The sequence below is a fragment of the Ahaetulla prasina genome, chromosome 1 (genome assembly GCF_028640845.1).
Source record: "Ahaetulla prasina isolate Xishuangbanna chromosome 1, ASM2864084v1, whole genome shotgun sequence".
NCBI lineage: Eukaryota > Metazoa > Chordata > Lepidosauria > Squamata > Colubridae > Ahaetulla > Ahaetulla prasina.
The window spans coordinates 164,119,384-164,141,121 of record NC_080539.1 but is presented as its reverse complement, the minus strand read 5'-3'; the positions used below and the strand labels follow the sequence as shown (position 1 = coordinate 164,141,121).

At 39.0% G+C, this 21,738-nt stretch overlaps 1 protein-coding gene across 1 annotated transcript in view; it reads right to left on the bottom strand.

Annotated features, from left to right (window-relative positions):
- MFSD2B (MFSD2 lysolipid transporter B, sphingolipid) overlaps window positions 1-19,824 on the bottom strand; it is a 37,022-nt gene extending 17,198 nt beyond the window's left edge. The window contains exons 1-5 of the mRNA XM_058179724.1: window positions 19,415-19,824; window positions 11,427-11,552; window positions 10,148-10,272; window positions 2,610-2,733; window positions 1,234-1,312 (exon numbers count right to left, since the gene is read on the bottom strand). Coding sequence (XP_058035707.1) covers window positions 1,234-1,312; window positions 2,610-2,733; window positions 10,148-10,272; window positions 11,427-11,552; window positions 19,415-19,549 — 589 coding nt within the window. The 5' untranslated portion in view covers window positions 19,550-19,824. The remainder of the gene's footprint in view (window positions 1-1,233; window positions 1,313-2,609; window positions 2,734-10,147; window positions 10,273-11,426; window positions 11,553-19,414) is intronic.
- Between the last annotated feature and the right edge of the window lie 1,914 nt (window positions 19,825-21,738).

Sequence of the window (21,738 nt, the reverse complement as noted above, 5' to 3'; positions counted from 1 at the left end):
TCTCTGTGTTTGAAACTGCAGTTTGTCTCTGTGTTTGAAACTGCAGTTTGTCTCTGTGTTTGAAACTGCAGTTTGTCTCTGTGTTTGAAACTGCAGTTTGTCTCTGTGTTTGAAACTGCAATTTGTCTCTGTGTTTGAAACTGCAGTTTGTCTCTGTGTTTGAATTGTTTAACTTTGTCTGCATTTGCCCTTCAAATCAGAGCTGGAATGACTCATGTAGTGCTTTCCATTTACTCCATTCATATGGTGGGGAATAAATTCAGAATTTGCAAAGGAAGTAAGGAGAATGAAAAGTTGTCCAAGTGTTTAGCTTGGCATTATATGTATATTAACACTTGAATTGCATTATTTTTCAAAAACTTGCTCAAGAACATGCTAATATATGAAGCAGCATGAGGGACTGTGGTGAACAGGGAGAAAACAAAACATGAAAAAGCAGACTTTAGACCTAGAACACAGTACGGTTTGCAGTGAGTTCAAAAGACATTCCCTCTCTTGCCCTATTTACCTACGTTAAACTGAATTGTAAAAGAAACTTAATGTCAAATTAGTCACCTTCTCTCACACACTTTCTCATTTTACTGACAGTATTGCCTTAATAACATCAAAGGGATTTAACAATGAATAAAACCTCACCAGGATGATCATTTGACCAGCCATTAGGTTTATATAGATAAAATGATGGGGTGGCCCTAACGGCTTCTTTCTACATCCCACAGAATAACCTTGTTGAGTCTTAGGACCATTTTGAGGCAGAAAGCACAATGAGCAAATTGCATAATCTTTAGAATAAATTGAACACAGTTGAAAATTTAACTGCGGTGTGGCTCAGGCTGTAAGAAGCCTGTTATTAAACACAGCCGCTTGCAATTACTGCAGGCTCGAAGTCCCACCAGGCCCAAGGTTGACTCAGTCTTCCATCCTTTATAAGGTAGGTAAAATGAGGACCCAGATTGTTGGGGGTGGGCAATAAGTTGACTTTGTATATAAATATAAAAATAGAATGAGACTATTGCCTTACACAATGTAAGCCGCTCTGAGTCTTCGGAGAAGGGCGGGATATAAATGTAAATAAATAATAATAAAAAAAAGTTAAACAAGGAGTCCTCATCCTTTAAATACTCTCCAAGAAAGTTGTAGACCCGTCCTAAGATGGAGACCATAGCTATATCCCCCACCCTACCCAATGTTTCCCGCACCCTCCCAAAATCAAAAGCTGGCTTTGAAACTCACGGTAGGCAGTTGCTGAATCGCGATCTGCTTGATCTGTGCTCAGAAACATGGTGAGAGCAGAATATGGCACCTGGTACAGCTATAGCAAAAATACTTAGCAGCTCTATCACAAATAGTTTAAAAAAATAAATAATTATGGCATTTTTATTTTCAACCTGCATAGTGGTGATTTGCATTAACTTTTGCTACTCATAACATGGAAGTCTTAGAAAATTGTTAATAAGATATTATTTCTTAGCATAAAATAGTGTTATTATTAATTTTAAAAATCCCAACCTTTTTTTGATCAGTATCATAGGCAAGACACTAATCTAATACATAACATAAATAAAAAATTAGCATGATGGTATTATGATACAATTTTTCCAGTAAACTATGATATACCATCACAATAGTGCCATGTAATCTTTACTTTTACAGGATAGCAGTATTATAGTACAATAATGTACACCAACGGCATCACCACAGACCCCAACAAACGACCATCTGGAATGATCAATTTGGAAAATCAAAAATTTTACAGTATTACTGAGATGGTTGAACATTCATATTTCAGAAGGCTTCAGTCTCTCTCTGAAGGTCTCAACAAATACAAGGAGTTTTTAAAACATGTGTCAATTGTTAATTCATAAGGTCTTAGTAATCTATCTCACATCTAATGTATCTGCATAACCAACCTGCCTTCTATCCAATCACAGCTCCATCCACTCTATTTAAATCCTACATTACTTACATCAGTTAAGCTATTCTACCCATTGATGAAATGAGCTGCAGTTCAGAAAGCTTCTGCCCTTTAGTAAATTCTGTTAGTAGGAAAAGATGCTACAAGACTCCTTCTGATTTTTTCTTATGAATGGCAGATAATTTCTACAAGACACAGAAGCCATACTTCAATCCTAATCTTAAAAATATGCCAACCAACAGGATCAAGCAATCATTGGATGGAAATTCCAAACAACATCAAATATTTTTTTCATATTTGAAATAAAGCAATGGCATTCTGGGAGCATGGCTATTTTTATGTTGATCCAGTTGGTCAACACAGACAAAAAGCCTGACATGCTATAGTAATAAATAGAATAACAGAGTTGGAAGAGACCTTGGAAGTCTTCCAGTACAGATCTTATTCCAGACAAATTGAATTATGGTAATTAAAAACATAATAAGCATTATCTTCTACTAGCTACTTTTGTTAAGTCTCTTTGAATTACTCATTTAATATAATTAAGATATGTAGTATTTCCCTTTTGGAACTGTATGACTGAACAGGTACACCATTTTATCTGAGAAAAATGTGTAATTCACTGGTATGATAACCAGAAATACATAATGTTTGCTATATCTAAAAAAATAATTTTCAGTACCAGTCAACTTACTGTACTCAGGGCTTGGAAAAGGCAATAAAATGTCAGATACCACAGAATTCGGTTGGATATGAAGGGAGGTAAGTACCACATCAAGATATAGGACACAATCGTGAATGGTGTACAGCCCAACAACCTGGAGTGAAAGCAGACAAGTATTCATGAAGTAAAATGGAAAGAATAGCCCTACTTAGATAATCCACCCCATGCAGGAGTTGAGACCATATGGAATAAAATAATAAATACTTGATAAATTTTTAAATAAAACTAACCAAAAACTGAAAATATTGCTTTTCAAATTACTTTTCTTCCCTCCTAGAAAGCAGAACACAGTCATTTAACATTTGACTGTACATCTTAGATTCTATATTTCATCATTTGCTGAGACGGAAAATGTAAATACTAATTTAAATTTCGGTTATGAAAATATCCTTACAAATGGTTCAATACAGAATTTCATAAACCTCAATGGTGTTTACAAAGAAAGGAAAGCTGACTGGCAAACTACAGATAACCGCAATCTGCTGTACAGTCTACTGTAATGCCCATGGGTAATCGCTAGCCACGATTAGTTTTGAACATGGTTATCGTATTGTGCACACATGCCCAATGTAAAGATCTACCAGCCACTGACATCCAAATGCAGCTTTTATGAATGTGGGCCTGATGCGGCTTCCATTTATTTTCATGGCAACAAGACCAACCAAACAGATCAATCAGTAAAACGGATTAAACAACCTTTAAATGAACTCATGCCTGATAAACAGTTCTGTGTATCAGTCAAGCCGGTGTAACATGAAGGGACAAAAGGCAGTATATTCTAGCTTTGCTGTTTGTGAGGGTTGAGCAGAGGCAGTTATTTCCCAGAGCCTGACCTCTAGTTATAACAGAACTCTCCAGCATTCTTGTAAAGCTGTTACTGCACAATGTAATCAGATGACCATGGATGTTATTAACAAAAACTGGGAAGAATAGATAACACAGAGATTAATCCCATCAGAATAGTATTATCTGAAGAGCATTTTTAACCATCCCATTCATGCAACATAGACAACAATACATTATCACAAATAATGAAGAACAAAACAAAAGAAAAAGATAGAATTCATGAAAAACTTAGTTCAGCATATTTGATGTTTCTACCTTGTTCTTAAGGTGGAACATTTTAGAACCTGCTTATGAAGGCCTGTAGTGAAATAGCCACAATTTATACTTTAAGTTAACACAATTCATATAATTCAAAGTAAAAAAAACCCACACATAACAATGAAAGAGTCCCTCAAAAGTGAATAAACTTTACAGGTAGACCTCATTTGGCAATAGACTTGTTTAGAGACTGTTCACAGTTATGATGGTGATAAAAACTAATTTTGTAACCAATTCTCGCATTTACAACCTTCACAGGTCTGTAAAGCAAAGGAAGACCAAAGTAAGTACATAAGTACATTCACAATTTCACTTAGCGATTGTGTTGCTTAACAACTGAGTTGACAATTCCAACTGCAGTTGCTGAATCAGGACTAGCTGTACTTCTAAAGGACAACTGTGTGTAGAGATTATGTAGGGCAGGGGTAGTCAACCTTTTTATATCTACTGCCCACTTTTGTATCTCTGTTAGTAGTGAAATTTTCTAACTGCCCACCGGTTCCACAGTAATGCGCCATGTATCGTTGTCTATGCATGCCTCTCGCACATCATGGATTGGGTTGGGGGGAGCGCCAGCTACCAGCTCTGCTTGTCTCTTACAGCTGGGTAGTGTGGGGGGAGATGCGCGAGCTATTCTGGGACGAGGCTCTGTTTGCGGTCACACTATAGCGCCATTTAGTTTCACTTACATAACGTGAACTAAATTTATGTGCGAGCGATACAAATAGTATATTTTCAGAAATTTAAATTGTCATGGGGAATTTTATGAAAACCTAATGGAAATGTTTTTAAATAATGCTATGAAATTTTTTTAAAAGGTCATTTAAATTTAAAAAAAGGACACTATTTCAGTTTCGGACAAAACCTCTACCGCCTACCATGAAAGCTGGAACGCCCACTAGTGGGCGGTAGGGACCAGGTTGACTACCACTGATGTAGGGGAATACCAGAATGGCTATGGGGTCCCTCCTGTTTTTATGTCTTTCCAATTTGAGACCCAAAGTGATAAAATGACTTGGCTCAGGAGGTTCATCCTCTTCAGAATGGATATGCAAATCAGCCTTCTGAGTGGGATACTTCTAGGATATATCTAGATAAGCTTATCTCCATGTTTGGATTCTATATCAAACAAAACTGTCTGCTTCTAGACTGTTGCATCAATTAACCTTTTGACTCTTATATAAAGAATTCATCTGCCACAATAGAACTTGCTATGGACAAATATAGCATAATGGGGAAAAGAATTGATATTCCATGCACATTAACATTCTGCCTTCTATTCATTCCCAAATGCTTGGATGGATGGAAAGAGTGTTTGCCAAATGAAATGAAATACACATATAAAGTCCTATAACATAAGAAGACATTTTCATGAAATCATCTATGTATTACTAAAACTCTCCTGCTGGCCTATTTGTAACCTTCAACTTGTCAAAAGGGTACACTATAGGGAACCATTTTTGATTCAAGATACTTCAAACAATTTAAAGAATGTATCCAACATTCAGAACCCATTACTTCTCTGTAATTGAAATTTCAAGGATTTTCACACCAAGTTGTATTTGCAAAGTTGTGGCTACTGCAGTGTCACTACAATTGAACACAGTCACAGGATCATAATTTCAAGCTATGCTTCCCAGAAACCCATAGGTTGTGTGGCGGGAAGTGGGAAGGCCTTATCTCCACTCTTTTTCCAACTTCCCTCTGGCCACTGTATCCAATCAGCTGGCAGCAAGGCCCAACAGCTGACCATGATTGACTGCTTTGGTACCAATGCTGAAAACTGAAATCTCTTCATAGCCGTGGGTGGAAAGGGAGAGACAAGGAAACAACTTAGATAACTGCTAATGTGGTAGCGTGGGCAGAGATGTGCCAACAGTTAATGGATAAGCTCTCTTCCTCAGTGGAGGGACAGGGGGCTTTGGAGACTCCCCAGAGTGGGGAGATACAGTGAGTCATGGTCTGTAACTCACTGTTTCCCAGTCCCCCAGCAAAGTGGGCAGGTACTTCTATGGGTCAGTGAGAAGGTGGAGGCGAAGGCAACTTCACCAGGGCTCTGCTGAAGATTGTGAGGACAGAATCTATAAGGATAACCCTAAAGGCGATCGGCTGTTAAGTATAGATAGTCCTCGACTTACAACCACAATTGAGCCCAAATTTTCTGTTGTTAAGTGAGGCATTGGTTAAGTGAGTCTTGTCCCATTTTATGACTTTTCTTGCCACAGTTGTTAAGTGAATCACTGCAGTTGATAAGATAGAAACTTGATTGTTAGATAAATTTGGCTTCCCCATTGACTTTGATTGGCAGGTCACAAAAAATGTTCACACATGACCTTGGGACACAGCAAAGGTCATAAATATGAACCAGTTGCCAAGCAGTTGAATTATGATCACACGATCATGGGGATGCTACAAATGCCGTAACTATGAAAAATGGTCATAGGACACATTTTTCAGTGCTGTGGTAACTTTGAACGGTCTTTAAATGAACTATTGTAAGTTGACTACTTGTACAGATTAAAGAGATCATTTAGAGTCAATCTAGGTAAACACTTCCATTATTATGTTCAGCAGCCCACCCCATTATTTTCTGAATCAGCTCTGTTGTATCTAAAATTCTGAAAATCAACTAAATACATATAAGGAGGCACATCCAAGGGAGATGGGTGATTAAGAAGTATAAAATTAATTAATTAATTATAGAATAATGCTCTATCCACCTGATAAAGTAAATCTTGTACCGGAATAAATATAAATGTTCTAATCTTATGGTACAATAAGATTCTGTTGGCTTTTTTTTGTGTGTGTAAATAGGGCATTGGGCTTTGGCTGATAGGTTTACTAAAAAAATACAGATGCCCTCAAGTAAAACTCAATTCTTAGTGACTTAGGGAGGTGTCTTGCAATTGCCTTCTTTTGCAATGTTTTCAACTATTCAGTTTAGCAGACACATTTTACATATATCAGGCCGTTTTCCATCTAGGTATTAACCTGGATCAAATCTTTAAGATCAGGCAAGATCAGCTATGTAATGCTGCCCGCTAAGACTATTACAAAATAATTTATTTTTAAATTCTAATTGTCTTGAGGACAACAATCTGTTTGAAAGAAAAAAAATGTAAAGTCATCATTTAATATAGTTTCTCCTGAGGGAAAAAGGAAGTGTACAAGAGGTTAATCTACTGTACACTGCAAAAGGCTGATGAGACAATAGTCAACCACAATAATGCTAATATCTAGCTGTGTAGTACACTTTTCTTCTTCCCACTGTAGATTATCATTTGTAGAATACAGAGTCTAATGGGAACAGAAAAACAAAAATTGTGGCTTGGCTTCTTTTTGTAACAAGAAGAATGTTTATCATTAGTTCATTTGTCATGAGATCCTTGTATCTTAGCCTAAATGACAAACATATAGAGGTTATTTGAAGAGGAAAAGAGTCCAATTTCATCCATATTAGGAGATTAGAATATGAATACAAATATAAACTAATCAATGAACAAAATTATAAAGAATAACAGAAAATGAAAGTGGTATTTATCTGAAAATAACCAAACGAGGCAAATTCCCTGTGTTCTGTTCTGTTCTGCTCTGCTCTGTTTACTCTACTCTACTCTACTCTAATTCCATTCCATATTCCATTCTATTCCATTCCATTCTATTCTATTTTCTATTCTATTCTATTCTATTCTATAGAAATATGCAACAGCATGGAACAGAAGATGCAGTAGTAAAATTTCTAAGCAAGTTACCCCGCATGACACTGTGATTAACTGATTGGAAGAATCATGTATTGGAATGTAGATTCCAAAAACTAAAAAAAAAGAGACTTAGGAGACCGTAAAAACTATCATGCTATGTCTTTAGTTTCACATGATAGTAAAATAATGCTTAGTTTGACACAGACTTTATCACAAAGATGCGTCAGATGCTCAGGCTGGCTTTAAGAAAGGCTGAAGAAGACAAAACATTATCTCTGATGCTTGCTAGATGGCTTAAGAAAGCCAAAAAAGCCAATATGTGCTTCATTGATTATAGAAAGGCCTTGGACTGAATCAATAACGTTAAATGGTTAAAAGATGGGGAGAAACAGGCTCAAGCTCAATCCCTCCAAGACAGAGTGGCTGTGGATGCCGGCATCCCGGTACAGTCAGCTAAATCCGCGGCTGACCATCGGTGGCGAGTCACTGGCCCCGATGGAGAGGGTGCGCAACAGCGTCCTCCTGGATGAACGGCTGTCTCTAGAAGATCATTTGACGGCCGCTCCAGGAGAGCGTTCTACCAGGTTCGCCTGGTGCGCCAGTTGCGCCTTTCTGGACCGGGAGGCCCTATGCACGGTCACTCACGCCTCGTGACGTCTCGCCTGGATTACTGCAACGCTCTCTACATGGGGCTTCCTTGAAGGGCATCCGGAGGCTACAGTTAGTCCAGAATGCGGCTGCGCGGGTGATAGATGGAGCCCTCGTGGCTCCGTGATAACACCCATCCTGCGCAGGCTGCACTGGCTACCTGTGGCCTTCCGGGTGCGCTTCAAGGTTTTGGTGACCACCTTTAAAGCGCTCCATGGCATAGGGCCGGGTTATCTACGGGACCGCCTACTGCGACCAGATACCTCTCACCGCCCCGTGCGCTCTCACAGAGAGGGACTCCTCAGGGTGCCGTCAGCTAGGCAGTGTCGTCTGGCGACGCCCAGGGGAAGGGCCTTCTCTGTGGGGGCTCCCGCCCTCTGGAACGAGCTCCCCCCGGGACTCCGTCAACTTCCGGACCTTCGAACCTTCCGTCGCGAGCTCAAGACACACTTATTCATCTGTGCAGGACTGGCTTAGATTTTAAATTTACAGGGGTTTTAAATTGATTTTAATATTTATATTTTTATTTTTAATAATAGGGCATTGGAATAAGTTTTTTAAAGATTATTTTAATTTTGTATACTGATGTTTTATATGCCTGTGAACCGCCCTGAGTCCTTTGGGAGATAGGGCGGTATATAAATTTAAATAATAAATAAAATAAATAAATAAATAAATGATAGAATATGCTTAGAAAAATGGGAATCCCAGAACATTTGTTAATGGTGAGAGCTACAACAAGCAATCTTAAAAATTACAGTGAAGGTATTGAAAGGTTGGACAGTTTCTGCCTTTGAGGAGCAACCATCGAGAGCAGGGGTGTCAAACTCAATCCCGTCACGGGCTGCATCAGGAGTTTGTTTGCCCTTGGGGTACCGGGTGGGTATGGGCAAGGTCCCTCTCCATCTCCAGGATGGCCTGGTGGGCCAACTCCATAGCCTATCGCAGGCCAATCCAGCCTGTGGGCCGCATGTTTAACACATTTGATCTAGAGTAAAAGGAGCAGTCCTGAAATACATCAAACACTTGGTACAGCTATCATAGAGGCCTTCAGACACTCTTATATGACTACACCTACAAACAGCAGAAGAGTGCAGGCAGTAGTGTTCCCTGTGACACCTGAGGAAATGAAAGCTACACCTTAAAGAAGCCTGTTAAAGAAAATACTGATGTTTTTGAAACTTTCTATTGGGGAAAACTTAAAAGAATATTCTGGACAATCTAGAAAATAAACAAATAGGTTTATCCAAATCCAAAATTCTCACCAGATTCAAATTACCCTACTTTGGATGATCTAGTTCTATAGATAAGGCTGTAATGCTGGGAAAGATAGAAGGAAAGAGAAGATGATGAGCAGCAATGTGGATGGACTTAGCTATAGTGGTGATGGATGCATCATTGGAAAACCTGGAAGATCAAGTAAGGAACTGATTTTCAGGCAGAAGATCAATCTATGTGATTGCTAGGAGTTGAGATCAACTTGACAGCACATAATCACTCAATCAATCAATCAATCAAATAAGCTAAGAAATATTCAATTTCTTGAGTGATAAGGTCTGGAAAGATTTGTCATCTATTTTGCCTTTTTTAAATGATTAAAGAAAATTTTGGATTAGATTTCTAATTTATATTTTTGAATTGGAATTTAAGGGGAAAAAACCATATTCCTCTATCTATCATAGGTTCAAGGAATCCTGATCTGATTCCTTTATAAACATTTTGCATATAACTCAATATATTTTAATACTAACAAATCTCTTATGATTAAAAAAATTGAACTTTAAAAATCAGCAAATTAATTTATACCACTTACCTGCAGACTAAAATCTGAATATATTTGATTTTATGTTGGTCAAAAGTTATAGCCATTTCTAAATCATGATTTATTCTTAGTGTTTTAGATGAAGCAGCCAATGTAGTTTTAGCGTGGTATATGAACCAGTCTGAATAGATTCAAAAACATGTACCTGGATTGGAGACTATGCAAGTGAATGAATGCATTAAAAAAACCTTCTAAGCCATCAACAAAGAAGAAAATATATCAGCTTTGCTTACCAAGGCATGAGTTGCCCAAATCTGGTTGTTTTGCTCCGATTAATAAAAAAGCCTGCAAGAGGATCTGCAGCTGCTCCACATGCTCTGCCAAGGACCTGCACCAAGGAGGCCTGGAATGGTGGGATCTGAAAAATCAAGCAGCTGTTATCTGAAGTCCAACATACTTATCAAAAGAAGCCATCAGTGCTAAATAATGTGCCCAAATCACAATATTTTGTATAAAACATGGTCATTTTTGACTACGATGTTCTATGAGAAACTTTGTTGATTTGAAATACGGGTAATTTTATTCATCTGGAATTTGCTCCACATATTTAAATAAATATCATACTATGCCCCATTCTAACTATCAAAAATAGTTATGATTTTTACTGTCTGTGAAATAGGACAGCAAACCTTGAACTGTGCTCCATAAACAACGTTCATTTGATTTTTGTGTGTGTGTCTGATGTCATATAATCCACACTATAGATTTTGGAGGTAGTTTTTCAAAATATTGGGCGAACGTTACAGAAAAATACCACAGAAACCACTTCAATATTGTTGGCATGAAAATTACATGATTGGTCCATGAAGTCATTGACAGTGAAAGGTGATTCAAAGGAGACTTTCCTTTATTAGATCAAGAGAGTGAATCTCCCTCTGCTCTCTAAATGATGGGGAAAGATAAATGGGGAGAACATTCAGAGGATAATTTGGTCTAAGTGTTAAGATGCTGGCCTAGAAACCAGGAGACGGTGAGTTGTAGTTCCACATTAAGGCATGCAAACTGGCTGAGTGACTTTGGGTCAGTCACTCTCTCTCAGCTAAAGTTATATCACAGGGTTGTTGTTGTACAGAAAATTGGAGGGAAAAGGAGTATTAGCTATGTTTGCCATCTTGAGTTATTTATAAAATAAGAAAGGTGGGATATAAATAAATAAAATAGTTTCTATGAATTAAAAACTCACCATTATAACAATCAGCTCCTTATGGGAAACAGGGCAAAACAAATTCTGGAAAAAAATTTGGTTAAAATAACAGAAACTAACCATTCATAACTTAATTGCTTTCCATGGCTTTTCTTTTCTGAGTGTGGAATCCAGAGAAAAACTGAATAAACTGAATTAGATGTTAAGTTATCACACATAACATGACCAACCATGGCAACATCTTTGAAAGTCACTGGGAGCCATTGAGAGTGAGTTGGGGGGCCATATACTGTAATTTTTTCTTAAATAAATAAATCTCAAGCTTAAACTTGGAATCTGAGGATGTTTAGGCTTCTGAAAATGCTTACCTGAGCGATATCCAAGAGGTAGATTTGCAGAAAGAATGAGGTGGCACTGCTCGCAACCTGATTTGGAGCCCCTCCAATGCCATAGCATAATTTGCTGCACACAGAGAGTTTGTCTTCATGAGCAAGCTGAAAAGGTGAGGAAAAACCCAAATAATTACTTGAAAGTTCAGGATACAGTTCAATATAAAGCTGATACCTCCTTCTACATAATGCATGAATCTGGCAATATAAAGACTTTATGACCGCTGTCAAATCATTCCTCTTCTTCCCTTTGGCTGTACCTTGCTTGACTTTAGATTGACGAAGAGACCTGAATATCTTAAAAACTGGCTCATGAATTCTGGAATGGATCTTATCAATACTGTAATGTATTTTGAGAATTTAATATTTTCTGTTGCTATGAGCATCTAACTGGCCCACCCCACAGTGAAATATCTTGTATTTAAATGGGCATTAAGTAATTTTAATTTTTATTGGAGTGCTATTTATGTAAGGAAGAAGGTACAGAGAAATAAACAAAACAGCTATAAAAGTAAAGTTTTTTTTTTAAATTTGAATTTATATCCCGCCCTTCTCCGAAGACTCAGGGCGGCTTACACAGTGTTAAGCAATTGTCTTCATCCATTTGTATATTATATACAAAGTCAACTTTTATTGCCCCCAACAGTCTGGGTCCTCATTTTACCTACCTTATAAAGGATGGAAGGCTGAGTCAACCTTGGGCCTGGTGGGACTTGAACTTGCAGTAATTGCAAGCAGCTGTGTTAATAACAGACAGACTTAATCTGCTGAGCCACCAGAGTAACTGAAAAATTACTCTGAATATTATTTAAAATATGCTAGATTATCCCGATATTGCTCCTATAGCTTTATAACAGTCCAGACAAAACATATGTGTCCTAGAATAGTGTTGGAATTAGGGTCCACTGTGGGTTGGACACAGATGTGGTTGTCCAATCCAGATTGGATCCTGCAGAAAAAAACATCTCTATCCTCTTCTTTTTCATTTTGCTTTTGTGAGGCTGTACCTAATGTGCTTAACCAATGACAGGAAGGCTAATTAGACTGTCTGAAACATGCTTTCTTGTGCCTGTTTTCAAAACTGTTATTGAAGTTTTCATTTTATGCTGTGCACTGAGAGAAGTTCAGGTGTGATGCGATGGCTCCTGCTCAAACACAACCTATGTTGATTCTGCTCTAGGAAAAGAAACCTAATTGCACAGCACTGCCTTGCTGACTGGGTATAGGCAACTGGATTAGTGAGGCAACTGTAGAAAAGAAAATGCTATGGGCCATAAAGTAATACCTAAAAAGCCAATCTGAAGATTATTAGTGACACACAAGAATTATGCCTGAAGTTTACAGTGCAGAACATTATTTTTAATTAAAATACAGGATGTAAACCAGGGGTGGGTTCTACTTACCTTTACTACTGGTTCGCAACGGGGCCGCGCGCACATGCGAAAGAAGCTTCCAGGTCAGTGGGCGGAGCCTCCCGCCGGTTTTAATACCGGTTCTTGCAAACCAGTCCGAACCAGGACCAACCCACCACTGATGTAAATTTAATAAATTGAAAACTGAAAGGGAATTGGCCATACAGGTATTCCTCGACTTACAACTGTTCATTTAGTGACTGTTTAAAATTACAACTGAAAAAAGTGCCTTCTGACCATTTTTCACACTTCTGACCATTGCACCATCCCCATAGTCACGTAATCCAAATTCAGATGCTTGGCTACTGACTCATATTTATGACAGTTGCAGTGACCCAGGGTCATGTGGTTATCTTTTGCAACTTTCTGACAAAGTCAATGGGGAAGCCAGATTCCCTTAACAATCGTGTTACTAACTTAGTAACTGCAGTGATTCACTTGTGGAAAGAAAGGTCGTAAACTGAGGCAAAATTCACTTAACCAATGTTTCATATAGCAACAGAAATTTTGGGTTCAATTGTGGTCGTAAGTCGAGGACTCCCTCTAAAGCAGGGCTGGGCAACTATGGCCCCTTTATGACCTATGGACTTCAACTCCCAGAATTCCTGAGCCAGCATGCTGGCTCAGGAATTCTGGGAGTTGAAGTCCATAGGTCATAAAGGGGCCATAGTTGCCCAGCCCTGCTCTAAAGGGTATACAGGGTTAGGGAACTACACAATACAGATATTTTGGGAGTTTTCATCAGCTGCATATTAACCAAGGGGATCTCAGAATTCCAAATATTAAATCTTATTATGGTGTTAATCATAAAAATAGAGTGACAGTTTGGTGTGGTAGTTAAAGCAGCAGGCTAGAACTCAGGATACCTTTGATTCTAGCTTTGCCATGGGAACAAAGCCATCTGGGTAAGACCTTGAACCAGTCCCTCTCTCTGAATCCTAGGAAGGAGACAATGGCAAATCACTTCTGAAATATTGCCAAGAAAACTGCATGGGCAGAACACCTCTGGGTTATGGATTCTTTGGTTCCTAGAGAAGTATCATCTTTGGTCATGGAGGTTGCATTACCTCAGACTGACCTGGTGTACAATTTGGAGGTTCTCCTAGACTCACAATTCCTGCTGAAGGAGCAGGTAGTAATGGCAGCCAGGAGGGCCTTTGTAAACTTCAGGTTGTGTGCCGGTTACACCCATTCCTGCACCAACGTGCTCTTCTCACAGTCACCCATGCCCTGTCACCTCCCTTCTGGGCTATTGTGACGTGCTCAATATAAGGCTGCCCTTCAGTATTCAGAAACTTTTAACTAGTTCAGAATGCAGCCGCCTGAACAGTTTTGTGCAAGTCTAGACTTGGGCATATCATCTCTTCTGAGGGAGCTGCAGCGGCTGCCAATCTGCTTTGAGGTACAATTGAAGGTACTGGTTATTACGTGGCTTGGGGCTGGGTTACTCGAAGGACTACCTGTCCCCTATTGCATCTAACTGGCCTGCCAGAATGAGAAGGCAGGATGTGTTGTGGATCGTTTAGACTGAGACTGTCATCTGTTGGAACATGGTGGAGGGGGATATGAAAGGAGCAAATATTGGTGGGACCATGAAAAAGGACCTTTTTGGTGGCGGTCTTTCTTCTTTATGGAATATCATTTCCCCCTGAGGTGTGGTTGGTCCCCACCCTGTTGCTTTTCCGAAAGGATCCAAAAATGTAGCTTTGTCAACGGGCCGGGAGATTACAACTGGAGATAAAGCTGATTGCGAGAACGGGTAGTAAAGCATTTTTAAAAAGTTTTATTATAGGATGGATTTTTAAATGGTTAAAAATGTTGTAAGCTGCTCGGAGTCACCAATGTGTGAGTTGAGCAGTTATATAAAATTTGCTAAATAAATAAATAATTCTACTGGAAGAGACGACAAACTTTTTTGAATCGGTTAAAAGCAACACGGGAATCGGATATAGAAGTCCCTTTACCTTTAATTCTATGACTGATATAAAGAGCATTGGAATCAACGTTGGCCAAAATTAGGGAAAACTCATTTAAGTATTTTATAGAAGTTACCGTATTTTTCGCTCCATAAGATGCAGTTCCCCCCCAAAAAAAGTGGGTGGAAATGTCTGTGCGTCTTATGGAGTGAATATGGTGAACAGCAGCCAGGCCATGGCGGCAGGGTCCTTTTATAGCATTTCTTCTGTCTCTTTTCTGCAGTCAATAGGCAGAGCTGGCACATGAGAGGATAACTATCTGTGGTCTTCTCAGGCTCCACCTTGTGTCCTCACTACACTGCTGCTCCATATTTGGCACTTCATATTCACAGTGAGAAGGTGCTCCATATTCATTTTATTTCCTCTTTTCCACCTCGAAACCTAGGTGCGTCTTATGGTCAGGTGCGTCTTAGGGAGCGAAAAATACAGTACTTAACACCAAGGAAACAACATGATGAATTCTAATATAAGATCAATATACTGGAGAAAATGTAAATAAATAGGTATATATCTTTGATGTCTTTTAAAGTGGTTCAGTCTTCTTTGATGGAAATTTTATTAAAATGGACAAGGTCACAATCCAGGTCTTTGTATAAGATCTTAAGTTGGTCTATTTTTTTTAAAAATCTAAACAACACCCAGAAACATTAACCTTCACCTGATAATATTGTCAGGGTTCCAAGTAACACCCCCAACGAAAGAAAACTCTGAGGCTTGAGTTTCCTCAAAGTTCCATTTATTAGAGATGTCATATTGGCACATCTGGGAAAACCCAAATCTGAAAGCTTCCAGGTTTTCCCTACCCAAAAGAAAGTTCAAGTTCCTGCCCAACACCCACATGTCCATCACATGGTCCAACCAAAGCACTGTCCCAACTGGAGATGCCTCCCAGTTCTAGCTGTCCAGGTACAGAGCAAGATGTCCTTGACTTTCTGAGAAAGGAATGTTATTATGACTATATATTGCCCTGGCTCCATACAATCCCCCCTCCCAGTTTCCCACAGTAGTAAGTATGGCAGGTCTGAAGATTTAACAGAAAAGATGGCTTCCAGGCCTGACAAGTATTCTTACTTGCTGCAGTTAGACAACCCTAACCTTAATAGAAAAGTTGGCTGAAAAAAGGGTAATATCACAATAATACAGAAGATTGTTTTTACTTCACCTGATTAAAGATATTAAGATATTTTGTTTGCACAGCAAAGAAATAATGATGATCTACTCCCCAATTCCAGGTTCCAACTTCCAAGATAATCTAATTAAAATTATGTGGATTTTGTTCTACATATATACTCTGTTAATTGAGAAACTCAAGTAAAGAAAAAAAAAAGGAGGCTTCAAACTTAAAAAGTAATGGATTGCCAAGGTTAAAAAATGAAACATCTGCTTGCACCAGGTGTCTGTCTTTGTAAGAATGTGAAAAATAGTAAATGCACTAATACAACTAATACAATTAATAGAAATTCTGGAATTTATCATAGCAATTAAATCCCATTGGATAAAATTATTTCTCAATCTCAAACAACATTCTGTCTTATAAATAATTATCTGCCTTCCCTACCCCTACCCTGATAACAGAAAAACAATACCGTAGCAGGCCTGAAATGGTGCTGAGTAAGTCAAGAAGGATCAAGTATTCAATTCAGAACTTTTTTTTTTAGGACAGAAAATAGCCATTTATTTTACTTTGAATGGTGAGATGTCATGAACTTTCCTATTGTAACTAGTGAAACTCGTTTTCCCTTCTAAAAACATATTAACTGATTCACACATCATGGTAAGGAATCATGGTCTGTGAATAAACCACTATTTGATAGGTTCACACACTGTTTGCAAACTGCAGGGTTTGCACATGTTAAGCCAACACTAAACCAACCATTTGACACAATGTAGGAATCCATTAATTAGAGGGTTATATCTTGAATTTATTTAAAACACCATTTACATTTGCTTGTTTGTGGCTTGAGAGGTGGTGTGATACTCATTTATTGTTTGTATTTCACATTTACGACCATTGCAGTATCCCCATGGTCATGTGGTCAAAATTCAGACGCTTAGTAACTGGCTCATATTTATGACGATTGCAGTGCCCAGAGTCACGTGATCACATTCTGCAAACTTCTGACAAGCAAAATCATTGGGGAAGCCAAAATCACTTAAGAATTGTGTTACTAACTGAATAACTGGAGTGGTTCACTTAACAGCGCTGGCAAAAATTGTCATAAAGTGGGCTAAGACATACTTAAGAGTCTTACTTAGCCAGAGAAATTTTGGGCTCAACTATGGCTGTGTGCTGTGTGAATCCAACTAACTAATTTATTCAGAAACCTATGGTACAGCATAAAAGTTTGGCATAACTTATTTGAAGTACTGTACTAAGCTAAAACACTACTCAGGGCAACATTGGGATCCAGATATCGCAGGTGTGGCTTCATATGTTGCATTAATCCAAATCATTTCAGCATGAGCCAGTCATTATCTTAGTTTGCATTAAGCCAAGGTTTGTTTCACCACACTTTTCATATTAACCTCGTATTCATATTTATTTTGAGTCCACAAAACGATAAATCCAAATCAACCACTTTACATTTTTGTGGAATGTGAGAATGTGAGAATCCTGCTATAAGGCAGCCAGAAGTTTCAAAGAAATAATAATTTGAAAAGGCATCCCTCATTCAAACCAATAAAAGGAAGGAGAAAGTTTGAGTCAGAATAAATCCTTATTACCAAGAATATTGAAAAGAGCACTCTGGGCTAACAGAAATGTAACAAAAGATGTTTTAAAGTACAACTTCATTGGTGCAAATGTGTGTGTTTGTACGTTTGTATGTGTGTGTGTATTTGAATTTTATAGCTGAATAACAATAACAAACTCCATTTAATATATAAAATTAAGAATAATTCATCAATTATAAATTGCTAATGCAGCTAATCCTGTTCTTCATTATTATCAGACTGGTCCAGTCAAGGCTGGAAGGAACAACAGAATATGGAGCTGTCAGATAAAATTCTAGACCAGCCTTATCACCAATGCCTGTAGACACTTTCTTTGAGCATTCATCTTTAAGAAAGTGTTTTATGAACTCACAATGCAAAGACAACTTTCTAAAAAGAAAGTTGCAAACAAGTTTTAAGCATATAATCTATAGTTAGCCTATTTGAAATGGGGAGTTGGTAATTCTAATAGAGTTTATTGAAAACAGTTTTAGAAGAAAAATTTAAATTCCAGTACAGTATAATTTTCTTTGTGGCCCTCTTACTAAGATCCAAATAACACCATCTTCCTCATAATTACCATAATTAACATAATTCACTGAAATTCCCAGTGTTCAAACTGGTTTATCCCTGGATTGTAGACTCTGACCTGGTTCCTGCTTATTTAACCATAGTTTGTTGAATGCATCACAATGACTGTTTAGCCAAAAAGAAACTTCTTTACCTGATTACCCCTTTACCTATTCAAGGACCTGGTTTAATTTAAAGCATGTTTCTATTCTTTAAATTCCTGAAAAGGACAATGATTTTTCCCTTTTATAGTTCTGAAGTTTTAAGATACATTTGTTTTTGTATCATTTCTAGAATGAACTTCATCCCAATGTCTATTGCCATAATGGAGGGGAAAAAGCAGAAACTGAAAATTTCTATTTCCCCCCCCCAACCCCCACCCATGGTCTGTATTATTCAATTGGAATAACTATAATGCACTCTTTGGAAGGACAATACCTAGAGTTACATATTGCACCAAGCCATAATATGCTCATTTGACCTTGGTTTAATATGTTGGGTGACTATAGACACTGTAAGCTTTATAGTTTTGGCCCCCTTGGAAATGATGCCACCAAAATGAAGGGGGCCTAATACCCTGCTCTTGAGAAGGCATCTCTACAATAGAGGGGCCAGCCAGATCTCTGGTCAAGGAAGACCATCAGTTTGAACTACTCCCATTGTCAGTAGCTTGGTTACTTTTAAAGTTTATCTAAAATTTACCCTCTTACAGCTAAAGCTACTTCAATCTAGTTCTGCATGGTGAAAGAAAAAAGATCAAGCTTTTACCTCCCTTTATGCAACAAGCCCTGAATAGTGTTTTAGCTTAGTACAGTACTTCAAATAAGTTATGTCAAACTATTACACTATACCACGGTTTTCTGAATAAATTAGTTGGTACTGTACTTGAATTCCATCATTACACCAACCTCTTTTCTTTCCATATACCGGATCTTATCTCCTATTATCAGATGCCCAACTGATAGTCTACTGTACTCCCCAAAAGACTAAGTACGGTTTAGCCCACGAACGGGAAACCACCAGGAACCAGGAGCTACTGGCCAGATCAATAAGTCTAAACGATATTGTGGAGAAAGTCAATAGTTAATCTCGTGCACTTGCCAAGAGATCAACATTAGGAAGTCACTTGTACTCCAAAGGATTCCTGGACTACGGAATTTGCACCTCCTCCTTTGCCGTCTTGAAGGGCTTTGGAGAAGCACCGCCGCAAACTTTTAAGCTTCTCCCCCTGTCCCAATAGCGCTGGAACACGTCTCAAGAAACCGGACGGCGCAAGCCGGAGGAACGCGAGACTCACCCCTTCGACCGACAGCCCCAGCGACTGCTCCGGCTCTCGAAAGTGGTTGGATTGGCCAGTCTCTTGCAATGGTGGGTTCGGAGGCAGCTTGCCTTGTTGGCCCGGCGGCGGATCTTTGGCTCCAACACCTGCCATCCCAGTTTAGACAGTAGCCTCTCCAGCTTTCTGCCACCGGTTTTTCGGCACTTGATAATAATCCGGGGCGGGACCGATCGCAGAAGGGAGCCTTGTGTGGAAAGCGCGCCGCTTTGCCCACAGGTTCGCCCAGAGCCTTCCCGACCCGTTCAGTAAGACGCGGAATGTCCCTGTACACCGGAGTGGGATGCAGCCTGCAACCCGTTCAGGAGCCGTTTGCTTCCAGTTGAAACGCAGAACCCCGTGAGAAAGCATGCATTGCACCCGAGTCTCAAATCATCATTCCCCCTCTTCTCCCTTGGAGCGCAGCCTTGCCCGTCTGGCACGGTTTTATTTCACGGCATCCGAACGTTGATGCAGCGGGACATGCGGGGTAGGTTCGCGCAACCGGGAATCCCATGGGCGGGTTTGCAAACCTGTCGCCGCGCGGGGCCACTTTTTAGTCGCGGTTCTGAGGTGCGCGGGTACGCAACTCGATGCACTTCATCTTGGAACTAAATTTAGAATAGAATAGAATTTTTTATTGGCCAAGTGTGATTGGACACACAAGGAATTTGTCTTTGGTGCATATGCTCTCAGTGTACATAAAAGAAAAGATACCTTCATCAAGGTACAACACAACACTTAATGATAGTCATAGGGTACAAATTTAACACTTAATGATACAAAACTTATGAAGGAAGGAATTTGAAGGAAGACGCTGGTTGCAACGACTGGAATGCAAGCCACGGCGGCTGGCTTCACAGTAAAATACAGTAGACCGTTTACGGTAGTGCTTCCGTGATATGTGACCCTAACGTTCTTCGAATAAATGGACGAAACATACGGGCTTTTTAAAAGTTTTTGTTTTCTCCCGCCTTTATTTTAGAAAAAAGGCGAGGAACATATCCAACACACCTTCCTCTTCCTATTTTCCTCCAACAACCACCCTGTGAGGTGGGTTGGGCTGAGAGGGTGTGACTGGTCCAACGCCAGCCGCCTTTCGTGCCTGAAGCGGGATTTAAAAATCAGAGTGTAAATGGTACCTTAATCACTACATAGTGCGTTTACAGGAAAGACTTGGCGACCCTCTCTATATATTATGGTACTGTGTTGCATTGCAACCTAAACAGGCTGCATCTCAGGCGTACTACATATACGTATTACCCAAAAATTAAGACTACAGAGCAGTGGTTGAATCCAATTTTTTCTACTACCTGTTCTGTGGGCATGGCTTGGTGGGCGTGGTGTGGCTTGGTGGGCGTGGCAGGGGAAGGATACTGCAAAATCTCCATTCCCACCCCACTCCAGAGGAAGGATATTGTAAAATCCCCATTCCTTCCCCACTCTGGGGCCAGCCAGAGATGGTATTTGCCGCTTCTCCGAACTGCTCAAAATTTCTGCTACTGGTTCTCCAGAACCTGTTGGATTTCACCCCTGCTATGGAGGTGTATTTTTCCCTCTAATTTACTCTGTCAAAATTGGAAAGATGTTCTAGATTTTCTGAGAATATATTGCAATGGGGTGGACATAATTTTTCTTTTCTTTTGAGGGAAAAGTGACTTAAGTTCAAAATTACATTCCATATTTCCATCGGCTAAATACAGTATTCTACATTTTAAGAACTTGCAAATGTGAAGCTGTATTATCGCAGAAATAACCCATTTTTTAAAAAAAGTCCAGTCAACTTTTAACTACCAAGAATTTATTTATTTTATTTATTTAGGGAATTTATATTGCCGCCTATTCGCACATGGCAACTTAAGGCAGCTTACAGAATATAAAATCTCTCATAAAACAGATTCCAGTAGGAATACAAATAGCCTGTTTTATATATCCATGCTTCAGCTTCCCAATTCGGTTTTGTATGGAAAATAAGTGTAAAATGGAACTTTGAGAATATATTATGAAATAGGAATAATTCTCAGTTTAACCTGTACGTATGACTAACTGATTACTTCATAGTACTATTAGGCTTTGGGGTAAAGTTAGCAAATCTGAATTCAACATTTGTCAAAGGTGGTAGTCCATTCCTGTTGGTGGAAATACCAAATCTGAAGCAAGCTTTTATTCTTTGCCCTTTTAATTGCCTGAGTGTCGACTGGGGATGAACACAGAGACTGTCCGTTTTTCAACAGCAAATTTAACAACTATTGACACCTCCCAAAAATTGCAAGATCTGGATGCTGCTATGGCTATGACTGGTAATT